The 15,119-nt window shown below is 53.0% G+C and overlaps 7 protein-coding genes across 7 annotated transcripts; 3 read left to right on the forward strand and 4 right to left on the reverse strand.

Moving 5' to 3' along the window:
* Positions 1 to 367: 367 nt before the first annotated feature.
* Positions 368 to 1,521, reverse strand: COCMIDRAFT_2492 (uncharacterized protein; the record flags this gene model as incomplete). Its single annotated transcript, XM_007686606.1, has 2 exons — positions 368 to 569; positions 629 to 1,521. The coding sequence occupies 2 exons, from the start codon at positions 1,519 to 1,521 to the stop codon at positions 368 to 370; spliced, it is 1,095 nt and encodes a 364-aa protein (XP_007684796.1).
* A 1,004-nt stretch (positions 1,522 to 2,525) lies between these two features.
* Positions 2,526 to 4,293, forward strand: COCMIDRAFT_86922 (uncharacterized protein; the record flags this gene model as incomplete). The annotated part of the gene is made up of 5 exons (XM_007686671.1): positions 2,526 to 2,873; positions 2,967 to 3,092; positions 3,154 to 3,756; positions 3,825 to 4,118; positions 4,186 to 4,293. 5 exons carry the CDS (start codon positions 2,526 to 2,528, stop codon positions 4,291 to 4,293), a joined length of 1,479 nt encoding a protein of 492 aa, XP_007684861.1.
* Positions 4,294 to 4,637: 344 nt separating this feature from the next.
* On the reverse strand, positions 4,638 to 6,071 carry COCMIDRAFT_86755 (uncharacterized protein; the record flags this gene model as incomplete). The annotated part of the gene is made up of 2 exons (XM_007686672.1): positions 4,638 to 5,835; positions 5,983 to 6,071. The coding sequence occupies 2 exons, from the start codon at positions 6,069 to 6,071 to the stop codon at positions 4,638 to 4,640; spliced, it is 1,287 nt and encodes a 428-aa protein (XP_007684862.1).
* Positions 6,072 to 6,743: 672 nt separating this feature from the next.
* Positions 6,744 to 7,749, forward strand: COCMIDRAFT_76200 (uncharacterized protein; the record flags this gene model as incomplete). The annotated part of the gene is made up of 2 exons (XM_007686673.1): positions 6,744 to 6,814; positions 6,954 to 7,749. Coding segments are annotated over 2 exons (867 nt in total), but the record flags the coding sequence as incomplete, so codon positions are not given.
* A 653-nt stretch (positions 7,750 to 8,402) lies between these two features.
* COCMIDRAFT_86661 (uncharacterized protein) lies at positions 8,403 to 9,626 on the reverse strand (the record flags this gene model as incomplete). Its single annotated transcript, XM_007686674.1, has 1 exon — positions 8,403 to 9,626. The coding sequence occupies one exon, from the start codon at positions 9,624 to 9,626 to the stop codon at positions 8,403 to 8,405; it is 1,224 nt and encodes a 407-aa protein (XP_007684864.1).
* Positions 9,627 to 10,231: 605 nt separating this feature from the next.
* On the reverse strand, positions 10,232 to 11,840 carry COCMIDRAFT_86810 (uncharacterized protein; the record flags this gene model as incomplete). The annotated part of the gene is made up of 2 exons (XM_007686675.1): positions 10,232 to 11,689; positions 11,748 to 11,840. 2 exons carry the CDS (start codon positions 11,838 to 11,840, stop codon positions 10,232 to 10,234), a joined length of 1,551 nt encoding a protein of 516 aa, XP_007684865.1.
* Positions 11,841 to 12,895: 1,055 nt separating this feature from the next.
* On the forward strand, positions 12,896 to 15,030 carry COCMIDRAFT_2498 (uncharacterized protein; the record flags this gene model as incomplete). The annotated part of the gene is made up of 6 exons (XM_007686607.1): positions 12,896 to 12,917; positions 12,974 to 13,114; positions 13,168 to 13,900; positions 13,951 to 14,366; positions 14,415 to 14,779; positions 14,830 to 15,030. The coding sequence occupies 6 exons, from the start codon at positions 12,896 to 12,898 to the stop codon at positions 15,028 to 15,030; spliced, it is 1,878 nt and encodes a 625-aa protein (XP_007684797.1).
* Positions 15,031 to 15,119: the final 89 nt, after the last annotated feature.

Here is a 15,119-nt window from a genome sequence, read left to right on the forward strand (position 1 = left end):
TTGAATTCAACTCACAGCCAATGAAACATGCAGCACAAATATGCAGGTGGAGAAATTTTCGGGACATGGTTTGCATTATGAGGCCTCCCTTTGTGAGTAAATGTAACGTGTAACCACCCATCTGCATGTCCTTCGGATATTATCAAATGCCTAACCTGTACTACACATCCTTCCTGTGGGTTGTGGCCTTGGCCAATCGGACATGTTTGGGTTATACAAGAAGAGGCCTGATCGGTAGGAAAGAAAATTGTCGAGTGTACATGAGCTGGGGAGACGAAGGAAGTATCCTTTCAGACTGAGTGGAGAAGGTCTTAAGAGCTTGCGCGTGTGCATGCAGTCAGAGGAGCTGCAGGGGCAGAGAGCGGGCTTAAGAAGGATGGCCAAGCATCAAGTTACTCAAGAAACTCTCGAACTCAAGGCGACGCTTGCCAGCGATGCTATGCCTTTTAGGTTTAGCATCAGCAGCGCGGTAGTGCTCCTCAACTTGGACCGTAGCCGACAACGTTTGGAAGTGCTTGAGGACTTCCATTTTCAGATTGGCGCTTTCGCTATCTTGAACAGAGTCGTGCCTGCATAGGAAATTAATTCAGCTTGTTTCATGGTTCGTATGTTTGCAGTTTCTACTTACCACTTGATGTCAACCTTTTGTAGATCAGGGGCCTTCGACAAGATCTTGTGGACGAACACAGCTCGCTGTTGGAGAAGAGCAGGAAATACAGCCTCCGCAAGGCCAGTCGTATCGGTCCGTATCCACGCAGAGTCCCAAATAAACTTCACTTCGGCCTTTCGAATGTTTCGCATAGGTGAGAAAGAGGCATCGGCAATCTTCCCCAATGCTTCCTCGAAGAAGGATGTATGAGCAATGTTGCGAGTTGCGTTGATGCGTAAGACAGCGACATTGTAGAACCAGTTCTTGGCTTCGATGCTCAGTTGTCTAGACGTCAAGAGTAGCTCGATGGGTGGCGGAAAGTGGGACAATGAGATGAACTCTGGGACATGATGCCACTTGGCGCTGGGATACACAATAGCCCGACGCAAACTGTCGTACGTATCACATCCAACAGTCCCATTCCCCCTTAGATAACCACCTTCTTCGTCACCTCCGCCATCTTCATCGTCTTCTTCGTCGTCTCCTTCATCGTCTTCGCTGCCTTCTTCGCTGTCTTCGCTGTCTTCGCCGTCTTCGTCTTCGTCTTCGTCCTCCTCATCATCATCTTCCTCTTCCGTGTCCGTCTCGGGTTCATCAGTGGTGTCGCCATCGCTGCTGCTACCATCATCCTCGCTTGCACAGATGACGTTGTTGTAGCTGTAAGAAAAGACCGGCTCAGGAAAATCTGGGTGATCACGCATGTACGCAGCAATGATGTTCTCGGACTCCTCCTTCTCAAACCAGTGAAGTAGAAGCCGCTTGGGGTTATTCTTGCCGATCAATGATGCGCGGTTTGATAAATACTCAAAGATGGAATGTCTTACCTCGAGTGGGAGACTCATAAACCTGTCTGGAGCGTCGTTGCTAGCCATGGCTGGGAGTCGAGAGTGACGTACTGATGGAGTAGAAGTTGTTATGAGAGGTGAAGCAGTAGATATACTGCTCTCCAAGTGTGCAACAACTCTGGGGAGTGGCAGGAAAAGAAATCGGAGCCTGAGCGAAGCTGGGTGCGTTGCCTGGGGGAGCAGGCTTGGGTGGGTCTATAAGCGTTTGCTTCGCCAGTGACTGCTGGGCCAACAAGGCAGGATGACGTGAATGTGAATGAAAGCCATGCATATCGATGAGGGTGAAGCCGCTGCCTGTCTTTCCTCACTTCAAGGTGCTTGTCGAATTGCGGCTGGAGCACTCATTAGTAGTGTTGTCCCTGCGTTGCCGACGGTGTAAGCGCGACGTCAAATCCTGATGAGACCTAATTGGTGACAGGGCTAGAATATCCGTTCTGTTAACTAGGAGCTGGACTGTGTATCTGATCGACAGGTATTTTTGCTGGTTGCCGCTACCAAGCAGTTGATGATGCTCCAAGGAACTCACAGGTGGTACATTGTAGGGAGATCAACAGTAGGATAAATGAATGCTGCAGCTACCTTTTTACATCAAACCGCGTTGGTGTGTCTAACATAGATCATTTATGCCGCCGTATCACCAAGTAAGCACTTACCGAAAGCATATTTCTCTCATTGTCTCGAATACGAATCGATCGTGACTACTGTGTATGCTTAGCACGTGTGTTGTCCGCTCTTGCCGTCTTTAGCAGATGGCGAATGTCACCTGACAAACCTGTTATTTCTTGCAAGTTCGAGTTGATGGTAAACATCAGCTTCAACGGCCGCAGCTTCTCGCTACAGAACAACCATCAACAGCGCAGACTCATTCCAGTGTATATAAGCCATCCTTCTAGTCCCAACCCTCCATTCTTCTTCACACCCAAATCATCCCATCAACTCTTCTCCGTTCATCCAACATCAGTATCCTTATCCGTACCCGCCCATCTTCTCACACCCGAAGCTACCGAGTCTCAGCAATAACATTGGTCATTATGCGCATCACCGCTAGCATTCTTGCTGGCTTCTTTGCCGTGGGCTTTGCTACGCAGGCCACTCCAATCACCAAGTCAGAATTCAGCAAGGCCCTTCGTGAAGCATATTCTTCCGAATCTGATCGTGTTGACGGTAACTGGCGGATCGGCTGTGACGGGAACAATCACTGCTCGTATTATCGTAATGCTGCTGCCGCTACAAGCACCGCTGCTTCAGATTCTGTTCACCCTGACGAAGCATCGTATCCTGGGCGGTCTGCGAGGAGCGTCAACGCAACCGCCATAGTCATACGTGTTGTCGAGCTCCCTAAGGTCAACAACACCTCTTCAGCCGCAGTGCTTAACATGGTACGTTCTCTTCGTTCAATCTTTCCAACTTCTGGTTTTCTTCCAGTGAAGTCGATACAGACTCTTGATATATGGTTTACTGACACACCCCAGAGCGATGACCGATTGGCTCGACGCAGCCAGAACGTCTCTTTTCACGTGGATATGCAACCACTTTTCGGCCGCCACGTCGCCTTCGAAGGAGACCAATGTGAAGAATGCGATTTAACTCAATGTCCGGTACGTCATGCTCCCTTAGCAATCACTTTTTGTATCATGGCACTGATCCTCGATGTGCTAGGAATGCCACAGTGACTGTGCCCAGTGCCAACACTTCAAGTGTGTCGATCCCAAATCAGGCGTTTCCATGTGTATGAGCGTACGCCCCAAGTACTTGGTCCCCTGCGACCCCGTCCCTCCACCAATCGTGACCACAACGAAGACTATTTACTACTTGCCTGTGTCTACACCGATATCCGCGGAAACAATCATAACCTCACGTCAGGCGAGGTCCGTAGCTACAATCGCACCTCTGCCCACAATTGTAGTTGCACCCTCGGTTACTATCACGGTATCTACTGTTGTAACAAAGACAACCACCGTCCTCACTCCCTTCCCGACCCAAACTACCAAGACGATTTTCAGGGAAGTCAGCATCGTACCCATCAATCCCGACGAGACCATCATCTCCACCGAGACCATTGTACACTTTGCACCCATCACGAAACCCATCATGCTCGACAGCAGGAACAGCATGATAATTCCAAAAACCCCAAGCGCTAGCTCTCCAACTCCATCCTTCACAACAGCGCACGGGCCCCGGGTCTCTGGTCTACTCTCCCGTCAGCAGTACAATACCAGGGAAGCATCTTGCAAGATTTGTGGAGACGCTTCAGCCTGTCAGGTATGTTCAGCCTCCCTTCCCTTACATCCCGTTATCCGCAATACCTCTGCTCACACATTCAAATACAGGAGTGCACTTTCGCCTGTCCCGAATGCGGCGACAACTTGTTATGTAACAGTCCCTTCAGCAGTCATAACATCTGCATCGACATGCTGGGCACTGCAAATGCTACTACAGCCTCGGACAAAATTCTCGGTCGCACAGCTACGCTTCTCGTTCAACGCGTCGCAACCCCTGTTCCTTCCAACAACGAGTCGACCATTGGCAAGCCGTGGGATGTTCAAGACGATGGTTCGGTGCTGTCGTTGAAGTTTGGGTACACCGACTGCCGTAGTTGCATTCCTGGAGACAGAGATTGTCGTGTAAGTTTCTTCCCTTTTGGATTATATGCTTGAAGTGGTGTGGACAGTGAAGTTAATTGATATACAGGGTTGCAAGCAGAAGTTTAGGTGTAGCGAGATGAATAAGTGCGTTCGCGTTGATGCGACGGCCATTGTAGAGGTTTGTTACGAGGAAGAGACTCTCTGCCCTGCTTGAAGTGTTCTGGCTGGTTTCTTTCTTATCGGATGAATGAGTGTTAAGTAAGTGGATCACTGGGTGAGGGATCGACTCGTCGGTTGCACTGTTTCGCATGTTCTTGCTTGTTGTTTCATTCAGCTGGACGTCAGAGCGTGCTCGCAGCGATATTCCCCTTTTTTATACCTTTTCTTGTACTCTCCGTCTCCTCTGTTATTCTACGCTTCTTTGTAGTCTACTCACTTGCTTTCTAATCAATTCTTAGTTTCATTGACCTGACTTTTGATTCATTGCCAGTCACTCATGCCCTTCACATTGCGATATCACACTCAGACCCTCACAATGATTGTGGTTTCTTCATACATCTATGAACCTCTACTGCCCCCTTGCCCTGAATCTCCCTTAAGATCCTCCATCAAAACGCTCATGAGCTTAAACATCTCGCCGGCAAGCTTCTTCCCCGTCTCTCTCCACTCCTCCGCACACAGTCTTCCAAAGCGATCAGGATGCCATCGTAATCGCTCTTGACGCAACCACTCATAACTATACAACCCACTCGCACGAAGCAACTTCTCCACGTCGTGATGGCAGGCGTGTATGCTGTTTTCTTCCAGCTTGAGCATCTTGCACGCCGGCAGCGCACACGTAGTAAGACTACCCGGCAGATACGGAAACATTGTGAACAGCTTCGGCGTGGAAGAAGGTAACCGATGCAACGGGGGCGGCGTATCCGAGCTAGTCGAGTGCGAGCGAACCTGTATCTTCCGTGGTGTTTTCTGTTTCGGGCCCGCCGACGCCGCAGCCGCCGCGGCAAACATACTCGCCGTCTCAACCGACCACTTTTCATACAGCGCCTTGACCGCGGCCTCTCTCTTCTTCTCTTCCGACTCTGCCGTACCATTCTGCTGGTCACCGCCCGGCTGCGACGTACTGGGCTTAGCCTTATGCTTACTCTTCGCCTTTGCAAAGAAGTTCAGCGCAAACCCCTCCAGCGCATCCTCATTAACATCATCAATCGAGCCCGCCCACGTCCCATCCTTCCTCACCGCAATAAACTGATCCGCACTCGACGGATCCAGCGCAATATACGCCAGCTGATTCCACTGAAACCCCTTTTCCGCCTTCCACTCCTCAACTGTCTCTTTGTAAATCTCCCACGCATCGCCTTCACCAAGCTTGAACACCACATCTCCATACTCGCTCATTGCGAAAAACGCCCCCTCAGGCCCCCATGTCACCATCCGCGGCGGTCCAACCCGCCATCCAGAGGGAGTCAGCCACGACTGCAATGCGTCCTCAAGCGCTGTAGGCAGGTTGCCCCAGCGAATGAGATCGGGGTGCCAGACCAGGAAGCCGTCGTCTGGGCCGAGGAACGCGCGGAGGTGCGGCGAGTGCCATGTTTTATTCAGCACGGTTTGGAGGCGAGACGGCACCGCGGAGCCCCATTTTAGATTGCTCTTGCCGGCGCTGTCTTTGGAGCTGAGGACCCAGGATTCCGGTGTGGGACCGAGGACGGCCCAGTGGACTTCTGAGACGGCGCGGCTGAGGAGGTGGTCTTGGAGACTAGATGGGAGGTTGCGACAGTGGGGTGGGTTAGGGATTTATTTATTGTCTTTCATACGTGCGCGCAAATGTAGGGAGGGCTGAGAGGGAAGGGGAGGGTGACGACGGTGGTAGGTGGTGGTGGTTGGTGGTTGTGATTGAACATACTACTGTAGTCCCGCAGCACTTTTAGCTACAAAGCTATCGTTTGGACCAAACGTGAAGAACGACGTGGTACTCGGCGTGTTGCTACTCATTTGCTCAAGCCGTGGACGTTGCGATTGGATGGGAGAATATCGGTTATGACGTCATACGTAGTCAAAAGTCACTCCAAAGCCGCAAATCTGTTAATAACAAGGAACTATTCTTGTGTCCTTTTTTGCCTAATTTGTAGGGTCACTCACCGATCTTATGTACTACAAGGAGACGCGTCTCGGGTATCTTTAAACCCTTCCCCTTTTTCTGCTCTTGTCTACGACGGCCCTGAAACGCAAAGTAATAGTATGGGCTCTCCGCCGTTAATGCTTTTGTTGCTTTGCCAACTTGGCTTTATTCCTGTTTGCAACCTTGTAGCCGATCAAGCTTGGCAAAAAGGCGGGACAAACAAGCTGGTCAGACAACAATAGAAATCCCTCTCTTCGTTGGTTTAACCCCAACTTTTCTTACCGTTGCTTTTTTCTTCTTCTTTCCTAGGTGTGTTTTACAACAAGTTGTTGTAAAGTTTTATACTGGCATCCAGGCACAAACGGACAATACCCGCTTTTGCAAACCTGCGGTCCTTTTGCACACCGCCTAGAAAGAGACAACAAAAAACCCCGGATCTAGAACCGAACCGCCCCGTCCGCCAGCGCCAGCAGTGCGCGCGCTTTCGCGCTTGAAATCCCAAATTAGCGAGTTTCCCGCCGGCGCGCACCCCCGCGAAAAAAAAAATGGGCGACGAGACGTTTACGTTTGGGCAGCGGGGCAGCCACTTTTTCCAGTGTCCGTCGGCGCGAGAATAGTATGGCTCCCCCTTTCCCTACTTTGAAAAACCCCTGCCTAGCCCCCTTCGACCTAGCGCTCCTTGTAGTAGTATACCATGTAGCACAAGGGTACCACTATACAGTATATACTAATTCGTACTCTGATGTAAACCACAGTACCCGCCTTCCCCCCAAACTCTCCCGGCTCCTCGCATCCCCCCAATTGCAAACCATCCACCACCTAACCCTCGGCTCCGAAGACAGCTTCATCCTAACCTACCGCTCCACCACTGGAACCTCGCACATCGAATCCTCGGGCCCACTACCCGACGAACTCCTCTCCTTCATCCACGCTCCCAACCGCCATGTACCGCAACTCCGGTGCTACCTAGGCCCCTACAACTCGTCCTTCTTCACCCACGACTCGTCCTCGTACCTCTGGCAAAACCTCCCCCCAACCCTCCTCTCCGCACTAGAAGCAAATATAAAAAACGGCAAGTGGCGCGACCGCCCCCGCATCGTTGCCCTCGGCGCAGACGGAAACTTCGTCTTCATAACCGAAAAAAACACTGCCGTGTGGGACTTGGCATGCTACCCCTCCCTCGTTTCCTTTCTTCAAGAAAAAAGTGACAAGGCTGCGATTGCAGAGGTAAAGTCGGTCACGTTGCATCCTCATCGCTACGCTTGCTTCCTGCTTCTCCTCAAAAACGGGACGTTGCTTTCGGGTAATGTTCCTCCCCATCAAGTCCCGGGGGTTAATGCTATGCTTGAGCCGCTGAGAAAGGATAGTCAGGAGAAGGGGACCGCGTGGATGGCGAGGAGGGAGAGTGCGAAGACGGAGAGGCCGGCGAGGCCGAGTGTGTTGCAGCAGAGGGCGCAGTTGAGGCGGGAGTGGGGGGAGAGGACGAGTGAGGTCGAGGTTAGGGGGAAGGGAGTCAAGTTGAGTTTTAGTCTTAGTGTTAGTTTGGGCGGGGGGTTGGGGAGGTTGCTTGGGTGAGATTTTCTTTTTTTTCCATTGTCAAGTTCAATTGAATTGGATTGGGGGGTTTTATCGCGGCGTTGGATGGGATTCCCTTCTTATTTTTTCTTCTTGTTGTTGTATATTCCTTGTATTCTAACTTCATAGGCCGGAAAACTTCCATAGTTGTATATATATATACACCCTTTTACATATAACTTTACTAGTCACAAAGTCATCTTTGGATAAAGTCGATTGGAACCTATGCATTCTACTTCACTCTACGAATTTTTTTTTAAAAAAAACAAACAAAAAGAAAGTGAGATGGCACTCAGATAAGCCTAATCTGACATGTATAAACCTTCACCTAACTAAAAAAGGGAGCGATTTTTGAATCAAGGGTATAAAAGGGAGAAGAAGAAGAGGAAAAAAATCTAGAAGAAAGAAAGAAAAAAAAACCATTCTGAATTCGCTTCAAGTAAAAAAAAGAGAACATGAAAGGTAAACGCCAAAGAAACACCTTCCCCTTAGACGCCTATATCGCGGATAATAAGAAGAGAAGAAAGAAAAAAAGGAGATTCCACAAAAAGAGAAATCATGAGCAATCTTCCCAGTAGACAAAACGTTCTTTGCATACATGGCACACGCGAACTTGCAACCAACTCAGTTCACAAATCATCATCATCAAACATCTCCACCTCAAACTTTGCCCCGAGAGCCTCATTCGCCTCCTTAAGCATAGCCGACATTTGCAGACTCATCCTCCGCATGCGCTCATCCTCCTCCATCTCCTCCTTCCTCACCTTATCAATCAAGCGCTGGCTCTCCTGCGGCAACGGACTCGCCACACTGTTGTTCTTCTCGAAAAACGATGTTGGAGAGCCATAGCTAAGACGTGTAGTATAGGAGCGCGAAGACGCAGGGGTACCGGGGCTGAATTTCGAAAGCGAAGGAGCAGGACTGTGCAGGGAGCGGCGGTCTGTTGTTGAGCGGCGGGAGACGGGGATGAGGGAGGGACGTTTTTGAGAGGGCGTGGAGAGGTTTGCGCGGGAGACGGGGCGGGGGATTTGGGAGGAGGGCGAGCGACCGTGGCTGTGGCCGGGGAGGCGGCGCTCGGATAGGCGCGGTGTGCCTGGTCTGGATTCCGTCTCGCAGTCTGCGCCAACCATGACCCAGTTGTCTGTTGTGCGGAGGCGTTTTGCTAATCGCGGGCGCTCTGGGGTTATGGAAGGGAATGGTTGGATGCCGTAGTCATCGCGCGGGAATGAGCCTGGGGTTGGTTGCTGGACGGGTCCTGGGTTGTAGGGATCGTCGTGAAGACCCAGTTTCTCTGCTACATCCGCATTTGATTCGATATTGTATTTCTGTCCACTGCCGGCTTGGAAGCCACGGAAAGGTACCGTGCAGAACTCAAAGAGCTTGCCGGCTACTCCGCCTACAAGGCTGATCAATGACCAAGCCTTGCTTCCATTCGGTGTTGTGTGCATTTCCCCAGCCGCCGCCTGCGTAGAAAGGCCAACCTGGGGAGTCGGGGGTACAGACCAGGTGCCGCGCTGGCTTTGAAGGTTGAAGTAGTCGTCGTAGTCGCCGTCTCGTCGTCCGAATGTCTGCGGTCCATCCATCCCCCCGGCTAGTTCATAGCGGTCGTTTGCGAGCGGAGGCGGACTCTTATTATGAATGAAGCGGTTATTGTTCAAGGGATAGTCGCTCCAAGAGCCTGGCGCAGTGCTGTCGCCATATCGCGATCGCTTCCGGGTCTCGTGCGCATCCGAGTCAATCACCTGGCGACCAGTGGTTTCAGACGCAAGCGAGTACCGCCTCGTCGAGTCGAAGCAGCTATTCCGCGAGTCCCCACGTGTATGCGATGGCGAAAATGTATACGGTCCAGGCATGTCGTTGGGATAGCGCAACTGGGCGGCCATGCAGGGAGGTGGATCGGGGTTGCCCGTGGGACGTAGTTTCAGGGACGGCTAGCGGAGCGGACGAATGAGGTCAGCCTTGGTGCAAGGATGGCAGGTGCTGCTTCTCGAAAGCTTCGGTAGTCGGCAAGTCCCCAGGAATCGGAGAATTAGTTAGAGCTTCATAATGGGCGTGGCGTGTGTGGTGATGGAGATGCGAGTGGGGAACCGTGCAAGTCGATCGTTTGTTTATGGTAAGCCGTCGCTGGGGTAGCGAGTAGCGAGGAGCTTGGACAGCCATCGTCAAGGTGGTCGCGACGTTGGCCGCATCGTGAGTCTGTTGAGCGCCTTTTGGAGGGCGCATGAATAATGTGTATTCAACAAATGATGTGCAAACGATAATGCCAACTAAGTACGTACGAAGTTACAACGCCTCCCGTGACCAGGGTATACCCTACCTAGACGCCATCTAATCGGCAGCTGGATCCTCCTCGCCCGATATCTCATACAGATCGTCATTATTCTTTCTCCTCGTACATACGGCTTGCGTCTTCTTCCTCGGCATCACTCATCTCCTCCTCTCACTCAACAGGTGCCCCCTATGCCCTTGCTATCCATCCACTATGCACAAAATATTCAAACAACTGCGATGACTTGTTGGTGTCAATCTTGCAAATCTCCCTGGCCGTCTTCTTCTTGAGCGCACCGCCATTAAGGAGGGCTGCACGAAGAACCATCTCCTTAAGCGCAATATATGGTTTCGGCATGATTCGCAGGACGCTACACAGTTCCACTTCCTCGGCATTAAGCAATTGGAGATCTGCCTTGGACTCTTTACCAAACTTCAGGGGCACTGTGTTAGGAAGTGGCTTAGGTACAAATTTGGTCTTTGTAAGCTGAGGGGTCGTCACTCCATTTGTACCATTAACGCCGTTGGTGTTGTTGGGCGCACGGTCTGGCGGCGGTGTACTCAGTCCGCTGCTCTGCTTGACGTGCAGGGGAAGATCTTGCGCAAGCAGTGCAGTAGCGGCTGATGGCTGCTCAAAGGGAGGCTGGGGCTTTGCCATCCTACTGGACGCAAGGCGGTCGAACTGGCCGATGGGTGGTGGCCGTGTCTGCCGCTGCTGCTTTTCCTGTTCGTACTTTTCGCCGGCCTTAAGACTGGTAATCTGCATGTTCCTCCACTCTTGTAGTTGTGAGATGGCCTGTCGCAGATTATGCTCGTACTCGAGGTCCTTGCAAAACTGCTCAAAGTCGGCGTGTAGCATCATTCTCGCAAAAGGTTTAGCTTTGTTCATGAGATCCTTCTCTTCCTTTGTGCGCTTTTTGTCTGCTAGTTGATTTTTGCGGTACTCGAGCAGCTGGTGCTCGAATATAATCTTCTTCCTCTCCACACGTGCATCCAGGCGGTGGTTGTAGATTTCCATAATGACCATCTTCAGCTCCATTTCGGGTTCAATCTCGCCGGTGCGGGGATTGATGCCGTCACCCGGCTCGAACTGCATATGCTGGACCGCCTCTTCTGCCTCATTGAAATACTCCGTCTCGAACTCCAAACGACCTGGCATGTAGCCCTGGACCTCATGACAAGCAGGGACACTGGCCGTGGGTTTCTGCTTGGGAGCCTCGGGCTCGCGACTGGCAGCTTCTTCCTTCTTCTTCTCAATCCTCCGCTTCTTCCTCGCCTGAAACTCATGACGCGGTATGCGGGTGCTGAGCTCGGTGTCATCCTTGCTGCAGTGTTCCGGCAGGGGAAAGCTGGGGCTATTCAGGTACGTGTCGATGTAGTGGTCTCGCACTTCGTCCTTTTCGCGGAAGCCGCCAATATGGTCGGCAATGTCTGCCCAGGAACCCAAGCCATATGTCTCTGCTCCCTCTATGAGAGCCAGCTCCTCGTCGGCGCCCCAGTCCTCGGTGAATATAGGAATCGAATGCTGCTCGATGACCTTGAACTTGTGCTTGGCAGGCTGGTGGTCCTTTGTGGCTTTGCCCTCGGCGAAACATGGCACGCAAAGGTCATACTCGTGGCATACTTCCTCGGCGCAGCGAATGCGAACCTGCAGGGAGGGTTAGCACGCGTGCAGTGGCAGCACGGAGAGCAAGGCATAAACGGACCGTTGACGTGATGTCGGACGAGCAGACGTCGCAAACATACTTGGTGCCGCCCTCGGTACCGCGCGCACCTGTCTTCTTCTTGATGACACCCATGGTACCCCGCTCGGCTGCGAGTGGGGTGGCAGGTGAGTGAAAGTCGTCGTCGTCGTTGTCGCCACACAGACTGCACTAGGCGACCAGACTGGACGGGTCAGGTTTGGGGTTGGGGTGGGCGTGCGGAGGTGAGACAGGACATGTGGCTGTGCGCAGGGCACTGCAGACGCGCGTGTCAGTTCGCAGGCGGTCGACTAGCGGTAAAGCCGCCAGCTGGGCTGCAACACGGCGGGACGACAGGGCCCCACGACTGCACGGTTGCGCGTCTCCAGGTCTCGGGACGTCGATGCGATGCGATGCGATGTGATGCGATGTCGGACGGTGGTGGTGGTGATGATGATGATGATGCAGGATGACGGGTGTGGGTGAGCTGGTAGTATGCGTTGATGTGCGTGTATGTGTATGTGTGTGTGTATGTGTACAGTATGTGTCTATGTACGCGCAATAGGAGGTTGTCCGCGGCGGAAACTGTAGCCGAGGCGAGCAAACAGCCCAAGTACGCAGACACACTGCACTCACTGCACACTGCACTGCGCTGCACACTGCCCGGGGGATCTGTTACAACATGTCGCGTCTCCCGGCGCCGGTTGTCGCCAGCAAAGAGAAGAGAATTGCGCCCGGCCCGCGTCTTTGCTCGTCGTAGGGGCGGGTCTAAACACTGGGAAATGACAGAGGGCGCGAATGGGCGTGTCAGTGCGGGAAACACGACCTGGTCGCCGCCGGCCGAGATTAAGGCTAGCGACCCAATGACCCCTCAAACGTGAGACCCTATCTCGAGCTCTGGAGAAGCCTACTCAAAGCGCTGGTCGGCTCTCGGACACCAGACACGTTGCCACTGTCGACACTCCCTCGACCTTTCTTCTGTGCCTCTCTCTCCTTTCCACTGCCTCTGCGCCAACTGCAAACCCACGCCCACCCTGCCCTCATAAGCTGCACCGCCGCTCCTTGGGTGCGCACACCCCCTCTCTCTCTCTCGCCGCCTGCCCCCAAGTCTCCACCCTCTGACCATATTCGTCTGTCTTTCTGCACCTAACCACCGCTGAGCTGCCGCAACCATGTCTTGGAAGCTCACCAAGAGTACGTGTCCCTTGGCCTCGTCTGCGCTGCCGCTCCAATTCTAACCACCGCTGCAGAACTCAAGGAGACGCACCTGGCGCCCTTGGCCAACACATTCAGTCGCTCGTCGTCGACGTCCACAATAGTCAACGACCAGGCCACGCCCAAGGCCTCGAGCCATGCGAGCAGCCTCACAGACGCAAAGGACAATGGCATTGGTACAAACACACTCCCCCGCCCCTACCTTCGCTTCTGCTGATCACAGACACAGCTGCGTCCGAAGCACAATCGTCTGCGCCTGCTGGGCCCCTGCGCCCGGGTATCCTCATAGTCACCCTGCATGAGGGTCAGAAATTCTCACTGCCTCCGGGCGCCGAGCAGCAATTCAGCGGCCAGGGCCACCACCAGGGCTCCCTGTCCCAGGGTGGCGGCCTCTCGGTCGCTGGCTCAATGCGCCCTGGCTCGTCCTCTCGCAACGCTGCTGGCTCCTACGCCGGCCGCCCACAGTCTGCTGCTGGCAGCATCAACGCAGCACCCACCATCCACGGTCGCTATTCTTCGAAACACCTTCCCTACGCCCTTGTCGACTTTGACAAGCAACAAGTCTTCATCAACGCCGTCTCAGGTACACCCGAGAACCCTCTTTGGGCCGGCAGCAACACACAGTACAAGTTCGATGTGTCGCGCGCTACCGACGTCACCGTCTCGCTCTACATCCGCAACCCTTCCGCCGCACCCACTGCCGGTCGCAGTGAAGATATCTTTATCGGTACTCTCAAGGTCACGCCACGATTCGAGGAGCAGCAGCAAGATGGAAAGCTGGCAAAGGCAGAAGATGGATCTGGTCAGGCCGGCGCTGACTGGATACCTGTGCAGTTTGGCAGTGGTCAAATGAAGGTTGGCGTTAACTTCGTCGAGAACCGACAGGACCGTCTTTCAATCGACGACTTTGAGCTTCTCAAGGTTGTCGGCAAAGGCAGTTTTGGAAAGGTCATGCAGGTGCAGTATGTGCTTACTCTTCCGCCACCGTCTCTCGTATGCTCACAGAAAACAGGAAAAAGGACACGCACCGAATCTACGCCCTCAAGACTATCCGCAAAGCACACATCATCTCTCGCTCTGAAGTCGCGCATACCCTAGCCGAACGTTCAGTATTAGCCCAGATCAACAACCCCTTCATTGTACCATTGAAGTTTTCATTCCAATCGCCAGAGAAGCTCTACCTAGTCCTAGCGTTTGTCAACGGTGGCGAGCTTTTCCACCATCTCCAAAAGGAGCAGCGTTTTGATATCAACCGAGCCCGATTTTATGCCGCTGAACTTCTCTGTGCTCTGGAATGTCTGCACGGCTTCAATGTCATCTACCGTGACTTGAAGCCAGAGAACATTCTGCTCGACTACACGGGACACATTGCTCTCTGCGACTTTGGTCTCTGCAAGCTTGACATGAAGGACGAGGACAGGACAAACAGTAAGTCGCTTAGGACCCTTGCCGCATCCTGACACTGACCCTGCATAGCGTTCTGCGGAACCCCAGAATACCTTGCTCCTGAGCTTCTGACTGGTGCTGGCTATACCAAGGCCGTGGATTGGTGGACGCTCGGTGTGCTGCTATATGAGATGTTGACTGGTCTGCCACCGTTCTACGACGAAAACACCAACGACATGTACCGCAAGATTCTCACCGAGCCTCTTCATTTCCCAGGCCCCGAAGTTGTGCCGCCAGCTGCGCGAGACTTGCTGACCCGCCTGCTAGACCGTAACGCGGAGAAGCGGTTAGGAGCAAAGGGCGCAGCGGAAATCAAGGCACACTACTTCTTCCATAGTATTGACTGGCGAAAGCTGCTCGAGAGAAAGTACGAGCCCAGCTTCAAGCCCAATGTGGTGCGTATACTCACAATACCCAAATGTCGATGCATGCTAATAGATCGCAGGTTGACGCAAAGGACACTGCAAACTTTGACCGCGAGTTCACTTCCGAGGCGCCGACGGACTCGTATGTCGATGGACCGATGCTCTCCCAGACGATGCAACAGCAGTTTGCAGGTTGGTCATACAACCGCCCCGTTGCTGGTCTTGGCGATGCAGGCGGTTCAGTAAAGGACCCATCTTTTGAGGGCGTGACTGAAAGATAAAGCAGTTTTGGACTCAGAATAACTCGGCTTCGGAGCCGTTGAGTTGGTGCTTGGCTTGTCCCGGCGATGGAGCCGAGCGCAAGGAAAAT

The sequence above is a fragment of the Bipolaris oryzae genome, assembly GCF_000523455.1.
Source record: "Bipolaris oryzae ATCC 44560 unplaced genomic scaffold scaffold_21, whole genome shotgun sequence".
Taxonomy (NCBI): Eukaryota; Fungi; Ascomycota; class Dothideomycetes; order Pleosporales; family Pleosporaceae; genus Bipolaris; species Bipolaris oryzae.